At 39.9% G+C, this 20816-nt stretch overlaps 2 protein-coding genes across 3 annotated transcripts in view; one reads left to right on the top strand and one right to left on the bottom strand.

The window, feature by feature from the left end:
• Usp10 (ubiquitin specific protease 10) overlaps positions 1 to 20816 on the bottom strand; it is a 29567-nt gene that overhangs the window by 3748 nt on the left and 5003 nt on the right. For both annotated transcript variants that reach the window (XM_070214661.1, XM_070214662.1), the window contains exons 5-9: positions 1917 to 3804; positions 1055 to 1310; positions 908 to 991; positions 676 to 843; positions 12 to 240 (exon numbers count right to left, since the gene is read on the bottom strand). In XM_070214661.1, the coding sequence (XP_070070762.1) occupies positions 12 to 240; positions 676 to 843; positions 908 to 991; positions 1055 to 1310; positions 1917 to 3804 (2625 nt within the window). The remainder of the gene's footprint in view (positions 1 to 11; positions 241 to 675; positions 844 to 907; positions 992 to 1054; positions 1311 to 1916; positions 3805 to 20816) is intronic.
• Positions 12823 to 16713, top strand: LOC108055357 (monocarboxylate transporter 14). Its single transcript, XM_017138667.3, has one exon. It carries the CDS (start codon positions 13781 to 13783, stop codon positions 16235 to 16237), a length of 2457 nt encoding a protein of 818 aa, XP_016994156.3. The 5' UTR covers positions 12823 to 13780; the 3' UTR covers positions 16238 to 16713.

Genomic DNA, 20816 nt, shown 5'->3' with positions numbered 1-20816 from the left:
TAAAAACATACTGGCATCGATCTTCAGTTCCACGGGGAACTCCACCTTCTTCAAGATCTTTGTGCAGCCATCTGAGCGGTAGTCAAAGTACTTTAAATGCAATATCAGGACGACGGGCAGTTTTTCCAGCGTCATCTGCTGCCAGGCCACCACCTCCTGTTTGGTCTTGCTGCCGGTGACGCCCTCCAGCTGATCGCGACCCACCAGGATCTCTAGAGCTTCCTTCACAGAGGCAGCTTTCTGTAAGGAAAAAATTATTTAAATAATTATATTAATTGAATTAATATTTAATAATATTTATAATTGTTTGTGCCCACTTTTAAAGAGAAAATCTATGAAATAAAATATTCTCTAGTACAAAACGGAGCACGTGCATCAGCCACAACGACTGGTGACTGTCGCCAGAACGGGGACAATCGCCAAATGTGGGCGAGGCCAATGGCATTTCATCTTCCACGAACGTAACACAGACGCCGGCTGGCTAATGGTGCCGAAGTGTCTGTTGACTTGTCTGTGGTTGTGCTTTGAGTGATTTAATGCCCATAAACATAATGACGAAGGCAAAAGTAGCTGTTTAGTATTAACAGTCTTAAGAGAACTCAAAAATATGAAACTTTATATAGGTAAAATCACTTCCTTTTAAAAACTAGTTATTTAATTTCCCGAATCACTCACTTCGATGTTCAATTGAAGGGTAAAGAAGGGCTGAATCACATCCGTGGAGTGTTCTCCCTCGCGTTGCAGTCGGGAACGCAGTTCTCCCCGGAAGATATCGCTGACGGGAGTGCGTCCAAAGTCAGTTTGGCGAGTGACACTGCCCTTGTTGCGATTGTTGCAAATCATCTGGGTGGGGAAAACAAGCAATTAACAGAAATTGCATCATGCTTTTAATAAGCAACTAACTTACCTGCCAGACATCGCCGCCATCCTCTGGCTCCGCGGGCTCCTGGCCATTTTGCTGCGGTGTGGGTTTGTCAATCAGTTTAATGACCTGTAACAAATGTAGAAACCAAAAATGAGTAACCATTTAATTTTATTATTTATAAGTACTCACCTCCAGCATCTCATCATTCAGCTTATTAAGCACATAGCCCAGGAATTCCTCGGCATCTTCCTGGCGACCTTCCACATGCTCCTCACGACTGTCGTTCCACAGCTTGTAGATCTCTGTGGGCTCAAAGGCCATGTCGCACTGCAAATCGGAGCCAACAAACTCATCCTTGCCCTTGCTTTGGGAACCCTTGTTCAGGTTGTTCAGACGCAGGCGTAGACCGCTGGGCAGCGATGAAAAGTTGGTCATAAAGGACATCCTAAAGGGAGGAATAATATAGATTTAATATTAGAATATATATATTAATCCATTAGGTAGTAAAAAAAGAGATAAAAAAGGGAAATCTATATTTTATAGGTAGTAAAAACAGGTATTTATAATTACAATATGAAAATTGTCTTAAGAATAAAGAACTAATAGGGATTTCTATAATAAATGGGAACTAAAAACGGTCATAAAATATAATATGAAATTTTGCTTAAGAATAAAGATCTAATGGGAATTTTTTTTATTTTATAGGTAGTAAAGTAAAAGTAAAAATAGGGATTTAAAATTATAACTGGAAATGTTGCTCAATAATAACATGGTAAAAACTAACAATTTTAAGAAAAAATGTTTGTGCCCGCTTTGGCATGGAAAATACATGGAAAAGCAATCCCCCTGCTTAAAAACGGAGCACGTGCACCAGCTCCAACGCTCAGCAATCACCTCCAAAACGGAGGAAACCAAAGAACGTAGACGGAGCTGGTGGCATTTAATCTTCCACGAGCGTAACACAGACGCCGGCTTGCTTTTAATGCCGAAGAGTCTGTTGACTTGCCTGTGGGGCTTCTTATAATTAAATGATCCTAGATTCCCAACTTACATGGCATTCACTGTGGGCGTTTTCACCTCACTCAGGACAGCCGCCTGCTTGGGAATGGAGCGCAGCAGGTTGTAGAACGGCGAGCAGCCAAGCAGCGCCTGCAGGATCGAGTTGATGTAGCAGTAGTTGGACCGGTTGGTCAATCCCCGCGGACGCAGACTGATGGCCGCCAAGTTGGTCTTGTGGCGGGTGAGATACTCGGCGTACCTGTTGGTCCACTCATCCAGTTGCTGCTGCACAGGACGCACTGGCTCTGGTTTCAGTGGTTTGATGGAGGCAGAGGCTGGAGTGGCTGGCACCGCTTGAGCAGATGCAGCGGAATAGGAGAGCGCTCCTGGGGTAATCAAGGGAACAGAGGGAGCCGGCACAGGAGCTGGCAACTGCGATTGCTGATGAGCCGTGGGCAGGGGTATGTTTTGTGTGGGCGCCACCACCTGCTGAACAATCGGAGGAGGAGCTGCAGCTACAGCAGGCTGTGGAGGAGCCAATTGCATCACTGGATGGGGAATCGGTTGTTGAGGTTTGCTGGCCTCATAGGGCGCCACCTTGGCCACCGGCTTGTTGCTGGCAAACAGACTGGCCCACGAAAGCTGCGCACTGTCGCTGCTGCTCTGCGATGCTGGTGGCGCCGGCGGGGCAAGATTCAGTTGCGGTTGCGCGCTGGCCGTTGATGAACTGGAGGCCACAACGGAGCTTAGAACCACTGGCTCATAGTTTTGATGCTTCTTGGCAGCATAGTTGCTATACGATTTGGTTGTTGCTGCTGCTGCTGCTGGTAGTGTTGCTATTGCAGCAGGCTGTTGCTGTGGCGGTTGCTGTTGCACCGCTGTTGCTGCTGCAGTCTCCTGTTGGAATTGATTTGGGGTAGCCGTAATGCTGGCCGTTGAGGTAGTTGCTGTTGTAATGGCCACAGGTGTTGCTAATGTTGCTGTTGCTGCAGGTGTTGCTGCTGCCTGTTGGCTGTTTTTACGCTCCAACGTGGGTGCTGTGCTGGCCACTGGGGATGAAGGAACCTTCATTGTCCCATAGTTGCGCACCTGCGGCTGCTGATTGTTGTTGCTGTTGCTGCTGCTCGAGCTGCTGCTGTTGTTGCTGCTGCTGTTGCTGCCGTTATAGTTGTTGCTCTGATAGTGTTGCTGCTGCTGCTGGTAGTGCTGCTGGTTGGTAAACGTCTTTGTGGTGTGACTGTAGTTTGGTTTTCCAGCAACATTCACTCCCACCGCTCCATTGTTCACATTATTGGGCGAAGCGGTGACGGAAACCGATTGCGTGGACTTTTTGTGCTGAGCTGAATTGGTCCAGGACATGGTCTTGGTGGTCTGGATGCCCGTATCGCTGCTGCCGTGCTGATGGTGATGGTGATTGTACTCCGAGGAGTACTTGCGACGCACCTGTTGCTGCTGGGATTGATTGTATTGCTGCGATGGCTTGCGCTGTGGCTGCGGTTGTTGTTGCTGTTGCTGCTGCTGTTGTGGCAAATGATGCTGATCATGGTAGCTAGTCTGCTGCTGCTGCTGCTGTGGCGGCACCACCACCGGCGATGTTTGCTGTTGCTGATGTTGCTGCGGTGCTGGTTGATGCTGCTGCTGTTGCAGCTGAGGTGCCACTGTTGCAACTACAAGGTTTGGCACTTTTGTTGGCGGTTTTTCAATTTGCAGCGGCGCTAATGGCTGATGTTGCAGCTGCTGCTGTTGCTGTTGTAGCAGCAATTCCTGCTGTTGTTGCTGCTGCAGCTGTTGTTGTTGTTGCTGCTGCTGCTGCAGTTGCTCCTGCTGTTGCTGCTGATGGAACTCCAATTCAATTTGCTGCTGCTTCTCGTTGGCCAACTTTTCATCCAAGGCCACCACCACCACTTCGTTGTTGTTGTTGGTCGTCAAACTCTTGTCAACTGGAAAAGGCAAAGAAGAAGGCAAATTACAATCAATAAAAGCTTTTACTTTGACCTCAAAATGCGAATTTCCCAGCAGCAGCCTAGTTGCTTTTGAAATATGAGAAGAAATTCAATTGCTGCATACAAACTAATTTACAAAATCAACATAATTGATGCCAATTGATGATAAATGCTAATAACTTCAACGAGCAGCGAGAAGGAATGTCACATTTCGAAAAAAAGGGAATTTTTGGAAGCCACAGGCAATTAAGGCTTAATTAAGCTCTTAATTGATTTGTTATTATGAGTGAGGAACTGAAATATTTAACCAACAATATGGTTAAGTATGGTTATCTGTATACATATTTTTTATAATTATTATAAAATTGTAAATGCCATTTCGTTGTTTTTATAAATACCAATCGAAATGTTAAAACATATTTAAAATCGGACCATTCATTTAAAAGTTATGAGCAAAGCAAATAATGAAAATGCAAGCAGTGCAAGCAGTTTATTTACTGCTTGCTTAATAACGGGTATCTGATAGTCGAGGAGCTCGACTGTAGCGTTCTCTCTTTTTTCATATGGGCTATACACATATAGATGGTCCAATAACTGCCGAAAGGCATTGTTCTCTGCTTTATTTGTACTGATACTGATAAAGCCGACCATCGATTGCAGCTATCAGTGCAAATAGAAAACATAACTAATCCATGTCAAACTCAAGTAGGGAAAAAACAACACGAGAGTGAAGTAGAGCGGTGAGTATAGAGCCCATTTACGGGGCAAATTGTTATTAAATCACTAGCCGATTGGCCTGTTGCTAGGTGTTTGAACTTCGCACTCGACCCTGATATGGGGCAAAAGATAAACGGCCGTCCGATTCGATTCGGCCCCACACAAAGTAAAGCCGGAAAAAGGTTAACCCAACAAAAGAAAATGGGAATGGGAATGGGAGTCAACATCCATGTGATCATCTCACTTCCCATCCCATCCCAGATTAAATTCAAACAGATCGCTCCCTAAACTAAACAAAGAGGATGGGAAACGGGCCAATCTGGGACGGGATTAATATGGAAATTGCCACGAAAAGTGTTTACTTATGATATTAAGATCTCCGATTCGATTCAGTTACAAAATAATTAAAGTAAAATAATAATATTTACTTTTAGTCTATATGAATGCTTTATTGTTTTGAAAGAGAATCAGATATCTTAATATCATGTCACAACACAATTATAATAAATATAATATAACTTTGTAAAATACTTAATAATATTGTGTGGTAATATATTTAAATAATACCTATGTATTGCGAAAATTAATAAAATTATCCTTAACATTACAAAATAAATTTCACAACTTTAAACAATCTTATGTCAAAAGTACAACATATATTAAATATTTTCACCACTAATATAAACGTAGATAATTTCTACATTTGATTTTATTCAAACATTAAACAATAATCCTTGTAACCCTTTGAGTGTTTAAATTCCATTAATATCCTACATACCTTCTCCGCTTTCCTTCGCAACTTTAAATTATTTTCAGGAATTTCTTAAAAAACTAGTAATTTATTCCCCAATCAAATATCTCAGCCTCATAAGACAACTTTCCCAGGGCAGCCTGTACTTGTTGTTATCATAATTATTTATATCCATCTAGTGGTCATTTTAAACGTGCTAAAACTGGATTGATTAAATTCCCTCACAGGGGTTTGAAATTAGCGAACGGGCTCTAACTAAGTGCTCTTCAATTCGGAATTTGGCAATTGGTAGGCGGTGTTAAACGCCCATTTATTGGATATATCATATGCGATACATATCCACCCCATCATCATCATATGACAATGAGACTCCCGCACTCCCCCCTCTGTGGAATTTGAATTTCGAGTGCGCTAATTAATTTCAATTAGCGACTAACAAGCCGAGAGAACTAAATGTGTGCGGCTGTGTTATTCAATAAATATAAATATAGGTGAAATCGAGCGAATCGAGTGCAAATATTGTATGGAATATGGAAATGTGTGGAGCGGCAGCTGAGATTAATGCATTAAAAGTAGTGGCAAATATTATATAGGGGAAAATCTGTGCCAGGGTGTCGGTTTGAGTTGAGTTTGGGTGCAATAACAACAGCTTTTCGAACGTGTTGCCATAACGATTCAATAGAGAGGGACGCACTGAGTGGGATAGTGCGAGAGAGAGCGATAGATGGATCGGCACTGTCACAAGGTTGGATGGATAATTACAGACATGAGTGCACAGGTAAATTGCAATAAGTTGACTGCAGCAGCAGCAACAAATGCAACAAAAGCAAACAAGGAAATTGTCAGGCACGAAACAACAATATAATACGCAAACGCAACGAGACTGTACTTAATTTCCATTTGTTATTCCATGTCCCATGTGATAAATGAAAAATCAACGGGGTTGCGAGGGGTTTGCAACAATGTCAATCCATTAGAATACTTCTGTATTCCCCCCTCATTCACTTTCAAACAAAAAAGATAGAACAGAAAACCAACTCGTCTTGAAAATTCCACTTTCAGTTTCATTTGTACAACGCTTCATTAATTCAAATGAATTTGTTTTCCATATATTCTAAGTCCAAATTAAATGAGATTTTTTAATTGTTTTCCCTTTCTTAAATTGGAAACGTAAACATCCAATGAAAATGGGTCAACTTTTGGTTCATTCACTGGCATTCCGAACGAAAGCCTCCCCCTTTTCCAATATTCATTTGCTGCTGTTATTGAACGCGCGATTTTATTCAATTTTTTATTAGCTAGCAACAGAAATCGGTAGATGGGAAGGGGGAGAGGGGTCGTCTGAGACCCGGTCTATGAGTAATTTACGCTTATTGAGCTTCGATTCGATCCAAGAGAGAAAACTACAAATTGTAAACACGATATGGGCGCCTTTTAATTGAGAGAATCTACAATCTACAACAAACTAAACACAGAAAACAGAAACATTCCCGCTTCTATGTTCTATGACATCAAATGTTGTAAAAGCAGACCACAAATAAATTATCAAGATATAAATACGATGTGATAAATATGAATAAATAATAAAAAATGCCCACGGTTTTAAAGATTTCATTATACCCTTGCAGAGGGTATTATGATTTCAGTCAGAAGTTTGCAACGCAGTGAAGGAGATGTCTCCGACCCCATAAAGTATATATATTCTTGATCAGCATCACAAGACGAGTCGATCTAGCCATGTCCGTCTGTCCGTCTGTCCGTCTGTCTGTCTGTCCGTCTGTCCGTCTGTCCGTCTGTCCGTCTGTCTGTTTCTACGCAAACTAGTCTCTCAGTTTTTGAGCTATCGGGACGAAACTTTCGCAAAAGTCTTCTTTCTATTGCAGGTAGTATATATGTCGGAGCCGACCGGATCGGACAACTATATCTTATAGCTCCCATAGGAAGGATCGGAAGAAAAAAACTTTAAAAAATTCTAGCTTCGGTGTTTTTTGAAATATTACCTTCTACTTTTGGGGATTTTATTTTTTAAATATTTCTGAATTTCGAATTAATTATTTAAAAAATCGGACACTATATCATATAGCTGCCATAGGAACGATCGGAAAATTAATGGAAAAGTAATAGGAAATAAATTCTAGCTTCTTTGGTTTTTATTGTATTATCTTCTACTCTAGGATATAACTCTTTTTAAATATTTCCGAATTTCAATTTTAATTTGATCAAAATCGGACGACTATATCATATAGCTGCCATAGGAACGATCGGAAAATTAATGAGAAATATTAGAAAATTGAACATTTTTGCGATTTGTTAATTAATAGGAATGATCTGCAAGGGTATATAAGCTTCGGCTGGCCGAAGCTAGCTTCCTTTCTTGTTTTTGTTCTCACTTAACAGAAGCTTAATATATTTTTTGATATTAGCACTCAACAAGAAATACAACATATTCCAGTTCCTTAAGGTCTTCTTTCTTCAAAAATATTACCACAAAAAAAAAATACTACAAAGATATAAAATAAACACTCTGCAACAATAACAATAATAATCACTTTCATAATGTAATTCTATGCCTACATTCCCCTTCCATAGGAAATTATTCATTTTGTTGATTAGTTGCCTTAATCAGTTCCCTGAGTCACAAAACAAAAATATAAAAGCAAACCAAAGTGCGAGGCGGCTGGAGTTTATTTTGGAGAACAAAGAAAAAGAATAAAGAATACTGCAATATATGCATTTATGACACGAATAGATAGCATGAAATTGTCTTTCTTGTACTTTAATTATACAAACTTTGCACTTCTTGAACGAGTGTTTGTTTTATATAAGCAGCCAAATATGTTTATATTTTATTTTCTTAATTTACAATCATTTTAAGGCAGACGAAATTAAGCATGCAGCAAATCGACTGCTGGCACTGCTTAAATTCCTTTATTTGCTCTGCTCATAACTTATGAATGAATGGTCCGATTTTAAAATTTTTCTACAATTAAATAGGTTTTAATAAACACAGCAAAATAACATTTACACTTTTACAAAATCTATAAAAATGAAAGCACCAAGCTTTTTTTAAGGTCTTATAATCATTTTTTCCTTTATTTTCTTTCTGTGCCTTGAAAGCAAAAGCATGTTAAAGAAAATAAGAAGCAGGCTCGCAGAGAACAGGAGACTTTTTCATTTTGCAACCCATGAGGCGTATGCGTAATGTGAGTCACACCCATTCCCCGGGCTTCAATATTGATTGAACTGACCCGTATGCGATTTAACGAGTGGTCTTCCCATCATGAAACTTGTTCCCGGCGCTTTAACGGCCGCTTTAGCTTCAGTTGCCCCAATGAAATTGATAAGTAATCTGCTCAAGCGTTGGATCATTGAAGGGGGTAAACAATTATATAGGGGATACAAAACAATGTAGAAAACAAAGAAGAATGAGCACAGTTTCAATCGCCTGGCAACAGGGCCAAAAACGAATTGTAGCAGACAATTCAATTGAATTCATTTGTGTCAATTTACAATAAATAATTCTAAGAGAAGAGGGGAGGGGGAAAAGCTAAGAACAATAAGTGAAATTGAGTGCGAACGAAAATTGCATAATTCTATGAGCCACGCGACCTTCGCCGCAGAAGAAAAACAAACAAACTATAAAGTTTTTCGGCGCGGATAGAGGTTTAGGAGTTGAGTTCTGTTGAGTTGAGGGGTTCCGCCACCTTATCGCCGAATTATTTACGAGTGGGCGACCGTGTTGACGGTTTATATTTCGAAGTGGCTTTAAAGCATCTACTGATAAACATCAATGGGGCCATGAAAAAGCCCAAAGAAGTGATGTTAAGGTGAACTGACAGACGAGGAATCCAAGGACACGCGGTGAAATGTATCCTTTTCACCCACACACGCCCATCCATCTGCCGCCTACATTAACATATAAATGCGTGTAACAGATTAAAAAGGACAAGAGAGCTCGCTTCAATGGACCCCGTACATACAGTCCAACGTGTTTAAATCGGAGGAGTATTGAGATTGAATTCTTAGGGTAATTTAAAATATATATTCAGACTTTAAAGTTGCCACAAAATATTTTGAATGTAAAGGTTTTACAAGAAAAATTTGTTGAAAAATTTAAAAAAAAAAAAAACTATCAATTAAATCATTTTAAAAAATCTGAATTTAAAATAGGTCAGTATTTTCTTTAATAAATTAAATTTATTAATTCACATAACAAATAAATTTAAAATTTAAGCACATTTTATTATTTTTTAATAATTTGTGAGTCAATAGACATTTTCTTATAAAAAAACGACGAATTTTAAAATATTTTTTAGAAAGATTTATCGTCGTTTATAAATATAAATATACCTTAATTTTTTTTTGTAAAGTAATACACCCCAAAGATCTTAAAACAAAATGTAATATGATACAAACAATTTCTTTCATAACCTTTCCAATTGAAATTAAAGCATTAAATCAATAAAATAAATTCAAAATTTTACATTTGTTTAAGACAAATGCCTTTTCATATCAAGTTGAATTAACTCCCGTCCAAGTTCGACTGTAGCTTCCAGATAGGCGATGTATCTGACAGATACAGAGGCCAGGCTCATCGGAAAAAGCAGGCGCTGCATACCAAGCAACGCAACAAGTTGAACGGGCATAAAAAAGCAGCAAGGTAAAACAGTCGCAGCAGCGACACAAACTGAACTGCGTCATTTTGAAAACACAATATTCTACAAGCTGTATTTTTGTTGTTATATTCGTTGTATCTGTCGCCGTGTATCTGTATCTGAGTATCTGAATCGGAGCAATGGCAATGGCAAGGAAAGCGTTGTCAGCGTAAAAAAAAACATAAACGCTTAGCGGCCAAACAAAGCGAGAAAAGCATTGACTGCACAACACGGCGTATGCGCAATTTTCATTTTCATTAACAAAGAAGGCAGGGAAGATCTAGGAATAAAGGGGGTGGGATATCAAAAGGGGGTGCTCTTAATGGGGTGCTGCAAAGAAGGAGGTGGGGTTGCAATAATTGAAGAGTCATCGCTGGTTCATTCAACCTTTCACAGCAACGAGGAAATAAAGAAAGAAAGAAAGCTCTTGGCCAGCTGGAGGAAATCTTTTTATCTTCTTGCCTCTGTGCAAAGCTCTTTTCTCTCAGCAAAGAAAACGAGAAAAAAGATGAATAGTTCAAGGATAGTTTATTCATTACTCAAAGTGAGCAACTGTGACAGAGAAACAAATTGGTATCCGGTTACACAAGTTTGAAATATTACAATTAAAATTGATAAGTCTTAAAAACGTTTAATTAAATTGTAGCATTTTTTAAACTTTACTAAAAATTTGTTTCAAAAAATTATAAAACAATAAACTCTGTTTATAACCAGTTCTTGTATTTTTATGGTGAAGTAAAGGTTGGTTTAAAACTAAGAAAATGGAATGTAAGGTATTTAGGATGTAATAACACTCTGAAAAGTGTCATAAGGCCCGTGGGTCTTTTAAGAATGTCATAACGGCGTGTCATTATTAATTTTACCTCAAAAACTGCATTGAAAGTACAATAAAAATATTTTTAAATTTAAATATTATGCTTTTCGTAATATTTTCAATATTTTTCCCCAGTGCATTGCCCTATTGCACCCACATTTCACTCGGTTGCATTTGATTTTTGGCACAGAATGCCGTCCGAATTCTGTTTTAAATGGGGCAGCTAATTTAACAAAGACACCTGGTGAAAAGCGCCCACTAATCCACCCATTCACGTTTAACCCCCTGAAAATGGAAAAACTTTATACCACGTGTCGGGATGTCGGGATATCGGGTGTCCTTATACCAACACCAACCTCCTCATTTTCCCAAAGTGGAGATGTCCCCCCATGCATTTTGCATTTTCCGCTCGATGCATTTTTAATGAAAACTCAACCACACGCATTGCGGTATAACAGTTTTGCTGCGATGATTACCGCTATTTTCGTAGTTCGGATTATATTTCATTTATAGGGTTAAGTTTAGTTAAGTGTAATTTGCAGGCGAAACACAGATTGTTGGTCAAGATTGGAGGCGTTGGCCATTTGAGCACCAACGTAATGCTTTAATAACAGAGCAAACAAATCGAGTTAGGAAAACGGAACACAAAAAAACAGAAAAAAAAGAAAGCCAAACAGTAGGAAGAGCCAAAGTGGCGCCCTCTAGCGTTGACCCACAATATCGGAGGGGTTTCTTTTTTTTTTTTTTTCCATGTGTGTGCGTGTGTTTGACATGGAATTTTTATGAATGACATTGACCAACCACCCAAGAAGAAGAAGAAAAAGAACTGCACACATCCCTTCCCCTAAAGAAATAAACAAGAGAGAGCCAAAGAGAACCAAATCTCTTAAGAATTCTCACCGCGACAAGAAAAAAGTGCTAACCAAGCCGAAAAAAACTGTTATAAACCAGAAGGCGAAAAAGCACATTTTTACGTTTTTACGACCTGGCAACAGACGAAAAAAGGTTGATAAACAAAATATAACTACAAATATCTCAGAAGAACCGCTTATCAGCTGCGTGTCGAATGCATTTTATTATTTAGGTGAGCCAACTGTTAAGATAATGCGCGGATTATACAATTGGTCGGCGCCTAAAAGGCGGCAGACGAAAATAACACTTTCACCCAAACACGCACTTAAGGTGACAGTGCAACTCCAGTAAGGGAAACTTTAAAGAAAGTATTGGACATTATTAGGATGGGCTTTAAGTGTTTTGACGTTTTTATTATGGAAATCCAATTTTGTCGAAACAGAGGGCTCATATAATGTTTTTAGAACAACTTTCTTTGATGATTTTTAAGTACATTTTAGTTACAGAAAGTATGGTTTTTATTTTTTTGACCTAAAAAACAATCTTCCCATCTGTAGTAGAATTTATTAAATTTTCTTTATTGAATAGAGAATGTTTGGGGACTGTTTAAAAATGATTTCAAGAAAGTTCCATTCTTAGAAACTTCAGAAGTTGTCCTGTACGAAAGAGCGTAGGTTTTAAAAAGTAAAAGTCTTTTTGGGGGCGAAATACAGTTAACCTTTAACCTAAATCGCCAGTAAAGAGCAACAGTTTCGGCGCTCTTTGATATTTGCACTGTTCTACAGAGCGTTATACGATATAACAGTGGGAACTGTTACATTAGCCATGTGGCAAAAGGCGGTTACCGGTTTTTCAGGCTTTGCTTTTTCAAATTCAAATCAAAGAAAAGCAAAAGGTGATACAAAAAAACATACAAAAAAGACAACCCTTGGGCAAACAAAGAGGGGTTGTTTGTCTTGTCTCTCTCTGCCTCTCGCCCTCTCGACCGCCCTCTCTCTCTTTCTCCCTCTCGCCACCCAGCCATTTGTTTTTGTCCCAATCAGCTGTTTTTTGGGGCACAAGAGCGAGCGAGAGGGCGAGAGCAAGTGGAGCTTGCGCTCTGTGAGCTTGAACTTCAAATGCAACGAGAGAGGGAGAAGAGAGCGAGAGAAGAGTGTTTTTACAGAATTTTAGAATTTGTCTTTGTATATCGTATAACAGTCGCTTTTTGCTGTCGTTACGAGGAATTTTCATTTTCATTTCGCACCGAACGGCGCAGCAGTCCAGAACAAAAGTCGGGAAATTCAAAATCGGCAAACGGAGAATTGTTATTTTTTCGCCAGATTCGCAAAAAATTCGCCAAGGAAAGGGAAAGCAATGAAAATGTCGCTTAAATGCAAATGCAGCTAAAAGTTATCGAGTAGTTGTGTGTGTGTGTGTGCCCCCCGTCGATTGAGCGTGTGTGTGAGTGGGCTTTTTATCGATCACACTCCGCCGCTCTTCTTCCGCCTTCTTTCCTCCCCTGCGACCCCCTCCCCCCTCTCTACCACTCTCTCCAATTAAATTTCAAAGCTGAAAATCGGAAAATTATACAATTGCATTCGCAAATTACGACGTATACACGTACAGCACCCCCGAAAATCTCGCCAAAACGCAAAATCAAAGTCAACAGAAGAAAAAGCAAAAAGAAAAGCAAGGAAAATCTAAGAAGGAAAACAAACATTTTCTAGTGACCTCAGCTGCAGCTGCAAGTGCAAGTTAAAAATACGCAAACAAAGCGGAAATGGGCGAAGAAAATAACTAAAAAAAAACAGCACAAATAGTAACGGTTAAGTTGGCACAAAAACTAATATTTACTCGAATACAGGCAGCCCACGCCTTTTATCGCTAGTGAATTTATGAATTTATCAAACTAAAACGAAAACAAAAACAAAAACTCAATAACAATTGACACACACCGACGCACACACACACGCACGCACACTTCAAGTGCAGTGGGAGAACCCAAGCCCCAAAAAGAGAGAGCGCGCGAGATAAACAGTTAAGCTCTCCCTCTCCCTTTGCTCCCCCTTTGCTTTTGGCATTCGCACGCGGGCAGCGAATCTAAGCGGACGTTCCTCCTGCTCCTCCTGCTCCTTCTTTTTCAACTCCACCAGAGGAGAAGAAACCGCGTGTGTTGCTTAAAGGTTAAATACCGTAACTACCATGGTGGATATCAACAGTTCAAATCCGGGGAATGTGGGTGGAAATTCCGCCTCCTCGGCGAGATTAAGGAGATTCGAGAGGACAGATAGTGAGTTAGCCTGTGAAGAAGCAGCTAGGCTAACGGCGGAACAGAGTCCCGAGGATGAGGATAATCAGGATAACGAGGAGGAAGACGACGAAGATGAGGAGAGTGTCTATGGGGAGCTACCCCCTCCGCCGGACGGAGGCTACGGGTGGGTCATCTGCTTCGCCAGCTTCATGTGCAACATGATAGTGGACGGCATAGCCTACACATTTGGCATCTTCCTGGAGGAATTCGTGGCTTACTTTCACGAAGGAAAAGGCACAGTGGCCTGGGTGGGTAGTCTCCTATCCGGAGTCTATCTAAGTGCCGGTCCCATTGTCTCCGCCTTGGCCAATAAATATGGTTGTAGAGCAGTCTGCATAGCCGGGAGCATCATCGCCTGCATCGCCTTCGTTTTGAGCACCTTTAGTTCAAGTGTGAGCATGCTGATGGCCACCTATGGTTTCATGGGAGGATTCGGCTTTGGAATGATCTATCTACCTGCAGTGGTGGCCGTGGGTTACTACTTTGAAACCAAGAGAAGTTTGGCTACTGGTATCGCCGTTTGTGGTTCTGGCTTTGGAACCTTTGCCTTTGCTCCTCTGGCCACCTATCTCCTGGAAGAATACGGCTGGAAGAACGCCCTGCTCATCTTTGCGGGTCTAATCCTGAACTGCGCCATCTTTGGTGCCATGATGAGACCTCTAACTTATCCGAAGAAGAAGAAACAGAAGCCCCTGATGCAGAGGATGTACGAAGAAAAGCAGCTACAGTTAGAAAGAGGTTCCTTTGCGGGTTCCCACTTCATGGTGCAGCTACCGGATGGAACCATGGAGCGCAAAATGAAGATGCCACTGAATGCGGATCCCGGGGTGCATTCCAGCTTGAATCTGGAGCTCCTGGCTCAACAGGCAGCTGGGGGAGGTGGCCTGCATCCCGTTTCCACCCTGCCCACCATCACCGAATCCAAGGTGGTCGATGTCCATCGTCAGAATGGCGCACAATCCCCTCCAAATGGCGATAGCAATGGTCAGCTGTCTGCTCGCTCGGCACGTCGTCCGCACAGGAACTCCGAGAACTCGGAGAACAGTCCGTATCACTCGCAGGATGCCATGACCAGGAATGCCTCACAGCCCGCTTTTCTCGCGGGAGATCATCAGAGTTTGCCCAAGAATGGTTCGGTTCCCGCCTTTAATACGAGGGTGAGGAAAACCTCCGCCTCGGAACGCTATCAACCTTCACTGGCGGCCATCCGAGCTTCTTCTCGTGGAGATTTGGAGGCCGGAGCTGGCGGGGATTTCGCCTCCTCTAAGCTATCCCTCTCCCAGCGGGCAGGAGGCAGTCAAACGGGCAGTGGAAGGATGGTGCGACCCATGTCCCGCAAGGATATCTTCTACTCCGGATCCGTGACGAACCTTCCTCAATATCAGTCGCAAAAATCCCTCACCAACTACAGGAACTCCGTGCTCTCCCTCACAAAATACGAGAAGAGCATGCAGAGCGTGGCTAAACTAGATCCTTTAGCCGAGGCGGAGAAGCATCGCGAGGAGTACGACCTGTGTCCCTGCCTAGGAATCCCCGACTCTGTAAAGTCCGTCATCAACACCATGTTGGATGTGAGCCTCCTCAAGGATCCCGTCTTCATGCTGATAGGAGTTTCCAACATCTTTGGCATGGCTGGTCTGTATGTGCCCTTCGTTTACCTCGTGGATGCGGCCAAGGAGCATGATATCTCCAAGAACGATGCCGCCATGCTGATCTCCATCATCGGAATCACCAACACAGTGGGTCGTGTGTTCTGCGGATGGGTTGCTGACCTGCCACAGGTCAACTCGCTGCTGCTTAATAATTGTTGCCTGCTAGTATCCACCATTGCCGTCACCCTGACTCCTTTGTGCTACAGCTACACGGCCTACATAATCATGTCCATTTTCTTTGGCCTGGCCATCTCGGGCTACATCTCGCTGACGTCAATTATCCTGGTCGATCTGCTCGGCCTGGAGAAGCTAACGAATGCCTTTGGACTGCTGATCCTGTTCAGGGGATTCGCCGCCTTAATCGGAACGCCTTTGGCGGGAGCCATCTACGATCTGACGCACACCTACGATCTGCCTTTTTATATGGCGGGTGCTCTTTTCGGCATCTCGACGATAACCAGCTTTTTGGCTCCTTGCCTGAAGCGTTGCAGTCCCCAGGAGGAGACTCCCCAGCATGTGGAGACCCTTACTCCGATTGACGAGGAGCAGGGCGAGGAGGATGCCGAGGATGAGGACGAGGATCAGCCCATCACCATTGTGCCCAAGATCATCAAGACGCTGGCGAGTCCACAACAAGAGGAGGGACATCCGCAGTTTCCCTTGTCCCAGAGATCGACAAACGAATCGAAGCTCTAAATGATCAGATGAATTTACAGCTAGCGGAGCTCAAAAAGAAGTTTCGGTGAGATATTTTTCTATTTACTTATACAGCAGAGGAGGAGATCAGAGATCGAGCTCACCTATATACAAACAAAATCGTGGAGAAGAGAGCCCCCATACCACATATATACAATATATATATATTTAAGCCTAGGCAAACAGCGGAGGAGGATCAAGAAAATTCACTTTTCTACCCAGGAGCAAGGAGAACTCAACTCAGCTTAGCTTGCGATAAGATATATCGGCTATATATATACTACGCTCATAAAGAAACGATCGAAAAACTGATACCGATCGCTGGTAGATTGCAACTGTTATACAGCAACCACAAAACATATATTGTAAAGTAACTTCTATTATTATTACTATTATTATTTGTTTGTTAAACCCTACGATTACTATGATTACCATTATGATTACTATTAAAGATTATTGTGTACTACTACTATCTACTACATAGTTGTTGGCCAGCCGTTATAAATGTGTCATACTGTCATACTGTAGGCGATAAAGCGATATAGCGATATATAGCGTGTGTGTAAACTGTAAACTGTAGCTAAAAGTAGAGAAGTGGCCCGATTAACTTAAAAACAAGAGAGCAACTATTTCGAAAAACTAATAAATTGTATATTTTTTAAGGAAAGAACACACAAATGAACCGCATTACAAGAACTAAAATTGTTTTCAATTTTACACTAATCATTTAGGTGGCGAAACCAAACTCAAAATACAAATTTACGGCTCATTTTTGTAAGTTACTACAACTAAAACTAAAACCAAAAGTCCAGCAACAGCAACTAAAAATCCAAAAGAGCAAGTGAATTTTTAAGGCTTGTGTGTGTCTGTTTTTAAATCTATCCAAATATATATATACCCTACATAGCCTAGTAGCTACGAACCATAAGCAATACGGCAAGTGCAGTTGATATACAAACGAAATTGTTCACGCGGCTAAAAACTAAAAACTAATTACAACAGTATATTATATTATGTAATATGTACCACAAAACCATATTCTAAATCTGTTATACGCATAAGGACAGCAAGGACAGCAAGGTCAGGGGCAACAACAAACGTGGAACGAGTGGAAAACACATCAAAAAGTAACATTTAGAACAATAAGTGTTGAAGGAATGAGAAAAGCAGCCAGAGAATAGTAATAAAAATAAAAGAAATTGCCATACATTTTAAAAACTGTCAAATGAGAAAGTGTTTTTGTGGGTTATTTGGGGATATGGTTTATAAGATTAATGTTTATTTGAGTTTCAATATTTTCTGGGATCAATAGAACTAAAAATCAACTTTATTGAACGCTAATTGATGGCCTGCATTCATTACAAAATAATAATCTCAAGATATGATATAATACCTTATAGATATGATCCCATTAAATTCATAATCCTTTGACATATCACTTTCAAATTTCTAAAATCAATCAGCATCGTGTTTTTTTCCCTTTAAAAATTCTAATTTCACGAATTTTACAATGTTTGGTGAACAAAAGAACGAAATCTAGAGATCCCTTTTAGAATTTTAAAATTATTAGGGATCCTCAATTGAACTAAAAATAAACTAAATTTAATGCTAATTAATGGCCTGCATGAATTTCAAAAAATTATTCTTGTTATGATATAATACCTTTTAGATATGATCCCATTAAATCCATAATCCTTTCTCATATCACATTTACAAATATAAAATCGGTATATAAAATCAGTATTTCTTTCTTTCCCTTAAAAACTCTAATATCACGACCTTCACAACGTTCGGTTAACAGAACAACAAACATGGACTCTTTGGATTTCGCTTCTATTTGAATAAGTACTCATTTGAAGAGGTAACTCGTGAAAGCCTTAGCACAATTATAATCTCCCAGGGGGAAAAGTCGTGTGGCGCTCTAAAAACCATCGATCAAAAGTTCGCCTTGGGCTTAAAATAATACGTTTATCAGTGAATTTCAAACCCCCCTCATTCGATGAAGCGGAAAATCAGATCATAACGTGCTTACTCGCCAAAACCCATGAAACTTGCCCCAAATGATTAGGCTAATCAATTTGCCAAGGGTGAGAGTAAGTTAAGTTATGGCTTCACTTGGGCAACATTACTAATTGTACTAGGGGACCCAGGGGAAATAATGCCGCCTATCAATCTAGTCTGTGGACAAACACTTGGCGATATCGCCATATGAAATACCGTCTGCACACGACAAGTGCTACGAAAACAGTCATAAAAGTAAAACCTCTCGACTAGACGGAGAGCTCGTTGTTCCACCAGACATATAGATACGGTTAGGAAAACCAACTGGAAACCAATCAGTTTGCATTGCCAAGAGCAGTTCCCAGCAGTTCCATGTGCATTTAAAAACACAAGAGGTAATAAAAATAACGCTAGAATAGCACTTAGTAATATTTAAGTGCTGGAAAAAGGCCATAAATCAATCAAAATCTTGTACTCTGCTATGTGTGTTGAACTTCTAGCTAAATCAATGAAGTAATCTTTGCAATTGTCTGTTATAAATTAACAATTTATAGTTTTTTCTAAGAAAAAGTAACAGTTATTAAAGAATAATTTACAATTTAATAGCCATTAATGGCTTTCCATATTTCTGATTTTATCCTGGTTATTTTTTAATAATTCTAAATTAATTTGTCATTATTTTTAATTTTTTCTTTCTACTTTTATTTTACTATAAATTCTTATTATAAATTTAACAAAAACTTTACCATGCTAATATTAAAAAAGGCTCTAAATCAATAAAAATCTAATTATCTTTAAAACTGTCTGTCATGATTTCAAAATTTAAATTTTGTCTAAAAAACAATAACAGCTGTTGTAAAATAATGTAAAATGATTTCCGATTGATTCCAGTAATTTGAATAATTCTAAATTCAATTATTCTACTTTAATTTTTCTAAAATTATAAAAAAATAAGAAAAATATTTTAATTTTAAGAATTTATTTCTTTAATAATTTTTTCTATTTATTATCATATTATTATCTCACCTAACCTAAGTTTCAATTAATTTATAAAAGAAATCAACAACCAATCCATCATCTATTTTATAAACTTCAGTTTTCAATTGTATTTTACCTAGCGAACTTCTCTTCTCTAAAAGTTCTACTAAAAATTTCAATAGTCACACATTTAATCCTCTTTTTCCCTGCCCATTTGGCCTTTTGTCTAGCAATTAAGCATGACACCAGGCAAATAGAATAGACCCAGCCCCTGGGCTTAGATGAAAAAAGGAACCCCCCTTTTGGAGACCCGACACACATGACACACTCAATTACGAGAGGGATGCCAACTCCGGCTTTTCCACTTGGAATCCGAATCCGAATACCAGTACGCCTCCCAGACAATTCGATTGATAAGCGTGAACAATGCACACAGCACAGCCAGCGGACAAACAAAAATAATAACAAAGAACTGGACGGAAGCCACTTGTGTTGTGTGCTGATTAGAAATACTGGGTGGGTGATTTTATGGGTGGCAGCAACACAAGTTCAACACCTGTTGGAGGCTCCACGAGCGTTGAAACCCAAAGCCAAAACGAAAGAAAAATCGCAACCAAAAACAATTGGGGGCCTGGCAACAGGCAGTCCGAATAATTAAGGGCCAGAAACTATGGCAAAATGTGTTGACATCAACACACGTCGATTCTTCCGTCCCCCTCGAGACTTTTGCAGCTATATATATCGGGTGACACCTGAGCAGAGTGGAGAGCAGAGAATATATAGAGTGAAAGAAAGGCAAGAGTAAGCAAAAACTGCATATAAACACGAGGGCCAGCAGGCGAGCGAAGCTATCGAAGGCACGCCATGACAAATTCCAAAATACAACATGGAAAACGCTATTAAATAAGTGTAGAGCAAGAACGTAGCCCTCACGAACCCCAGATACTCTGGACACAGCGGGGGTCGAAAGTCCGCAAACTGCTCTTGTTGGCTTTATCTTGGGGCCTTGCTTCAAAACAATAACAAGATAAATCGAAAGTTATTCTATAGCGACGATAATGTGTGGTGCTATTACGATCAGTGAACTTATGTTCTCATTATATAGGGAATTGGGAATAAGTATTAGAAAGACAAGAGATTTTTAATAATTTATAGGTATATAAAAAAGTTAATAAGTGCTTCCAAACAATAAGAAGTTAAATCGAAAGTTCTTTTTTAATACCGATAAATATGTGGTTCTATTTAGATTTGTGAACTGAAGTTCTGATTAGAATGGATATACAATAGATAGGACCACTCAACATATATTTGAACTGGGAATTACAATATAATTTTCAAGAGATTTTGGAAGATTTTCCAAGTTGATAAAGAAAAATTTTTATCTTGGGGCCATTGCTTAAAAAAAAACAAGATGATAAATCGAACTTAGAAACTAAGTTCCCATTAGAAAGGGTATACAATAGATAAAACCACTCCGAATATCTTTAAATTGGAAATAATTAGAATTTAATTATCGAAGTATTTCAAAATTGATAAAAAAAGTAATAAACTCAGTTTCAAATACTAACAAGAAATATTGAAGTTCCTTTACTGATAAGTT

This window comes from Drosophila takahashii, chromosome 3L, assembly GCF_030179915.1.
Source record: "Drosophila takahashii strain IR98-3 E-12201 chromosome 3L, DtakHiC1v2, whole genome shotgun sequence".
Classification (NCBI taxonomy): domain Eukaryota; kingdom Metazoa; phylum Arthropoda; class Insecta; order Diptera; family Drosophilidae; genus Drosophila; species Drosophila takahashii.
This window is presented reverse-complemented; position numbering and strand designations above follow the sequence as displayed.

Excerpts from the sequence above, each read along its gene's own strand:
- LOC108055357 (XM_017138667.3), top strand. The coding sequence starts at position 13,781 with ATGGTGGATATCAACAGTTCAAATCCGGGGAATGTGGGTGGAAATTCC.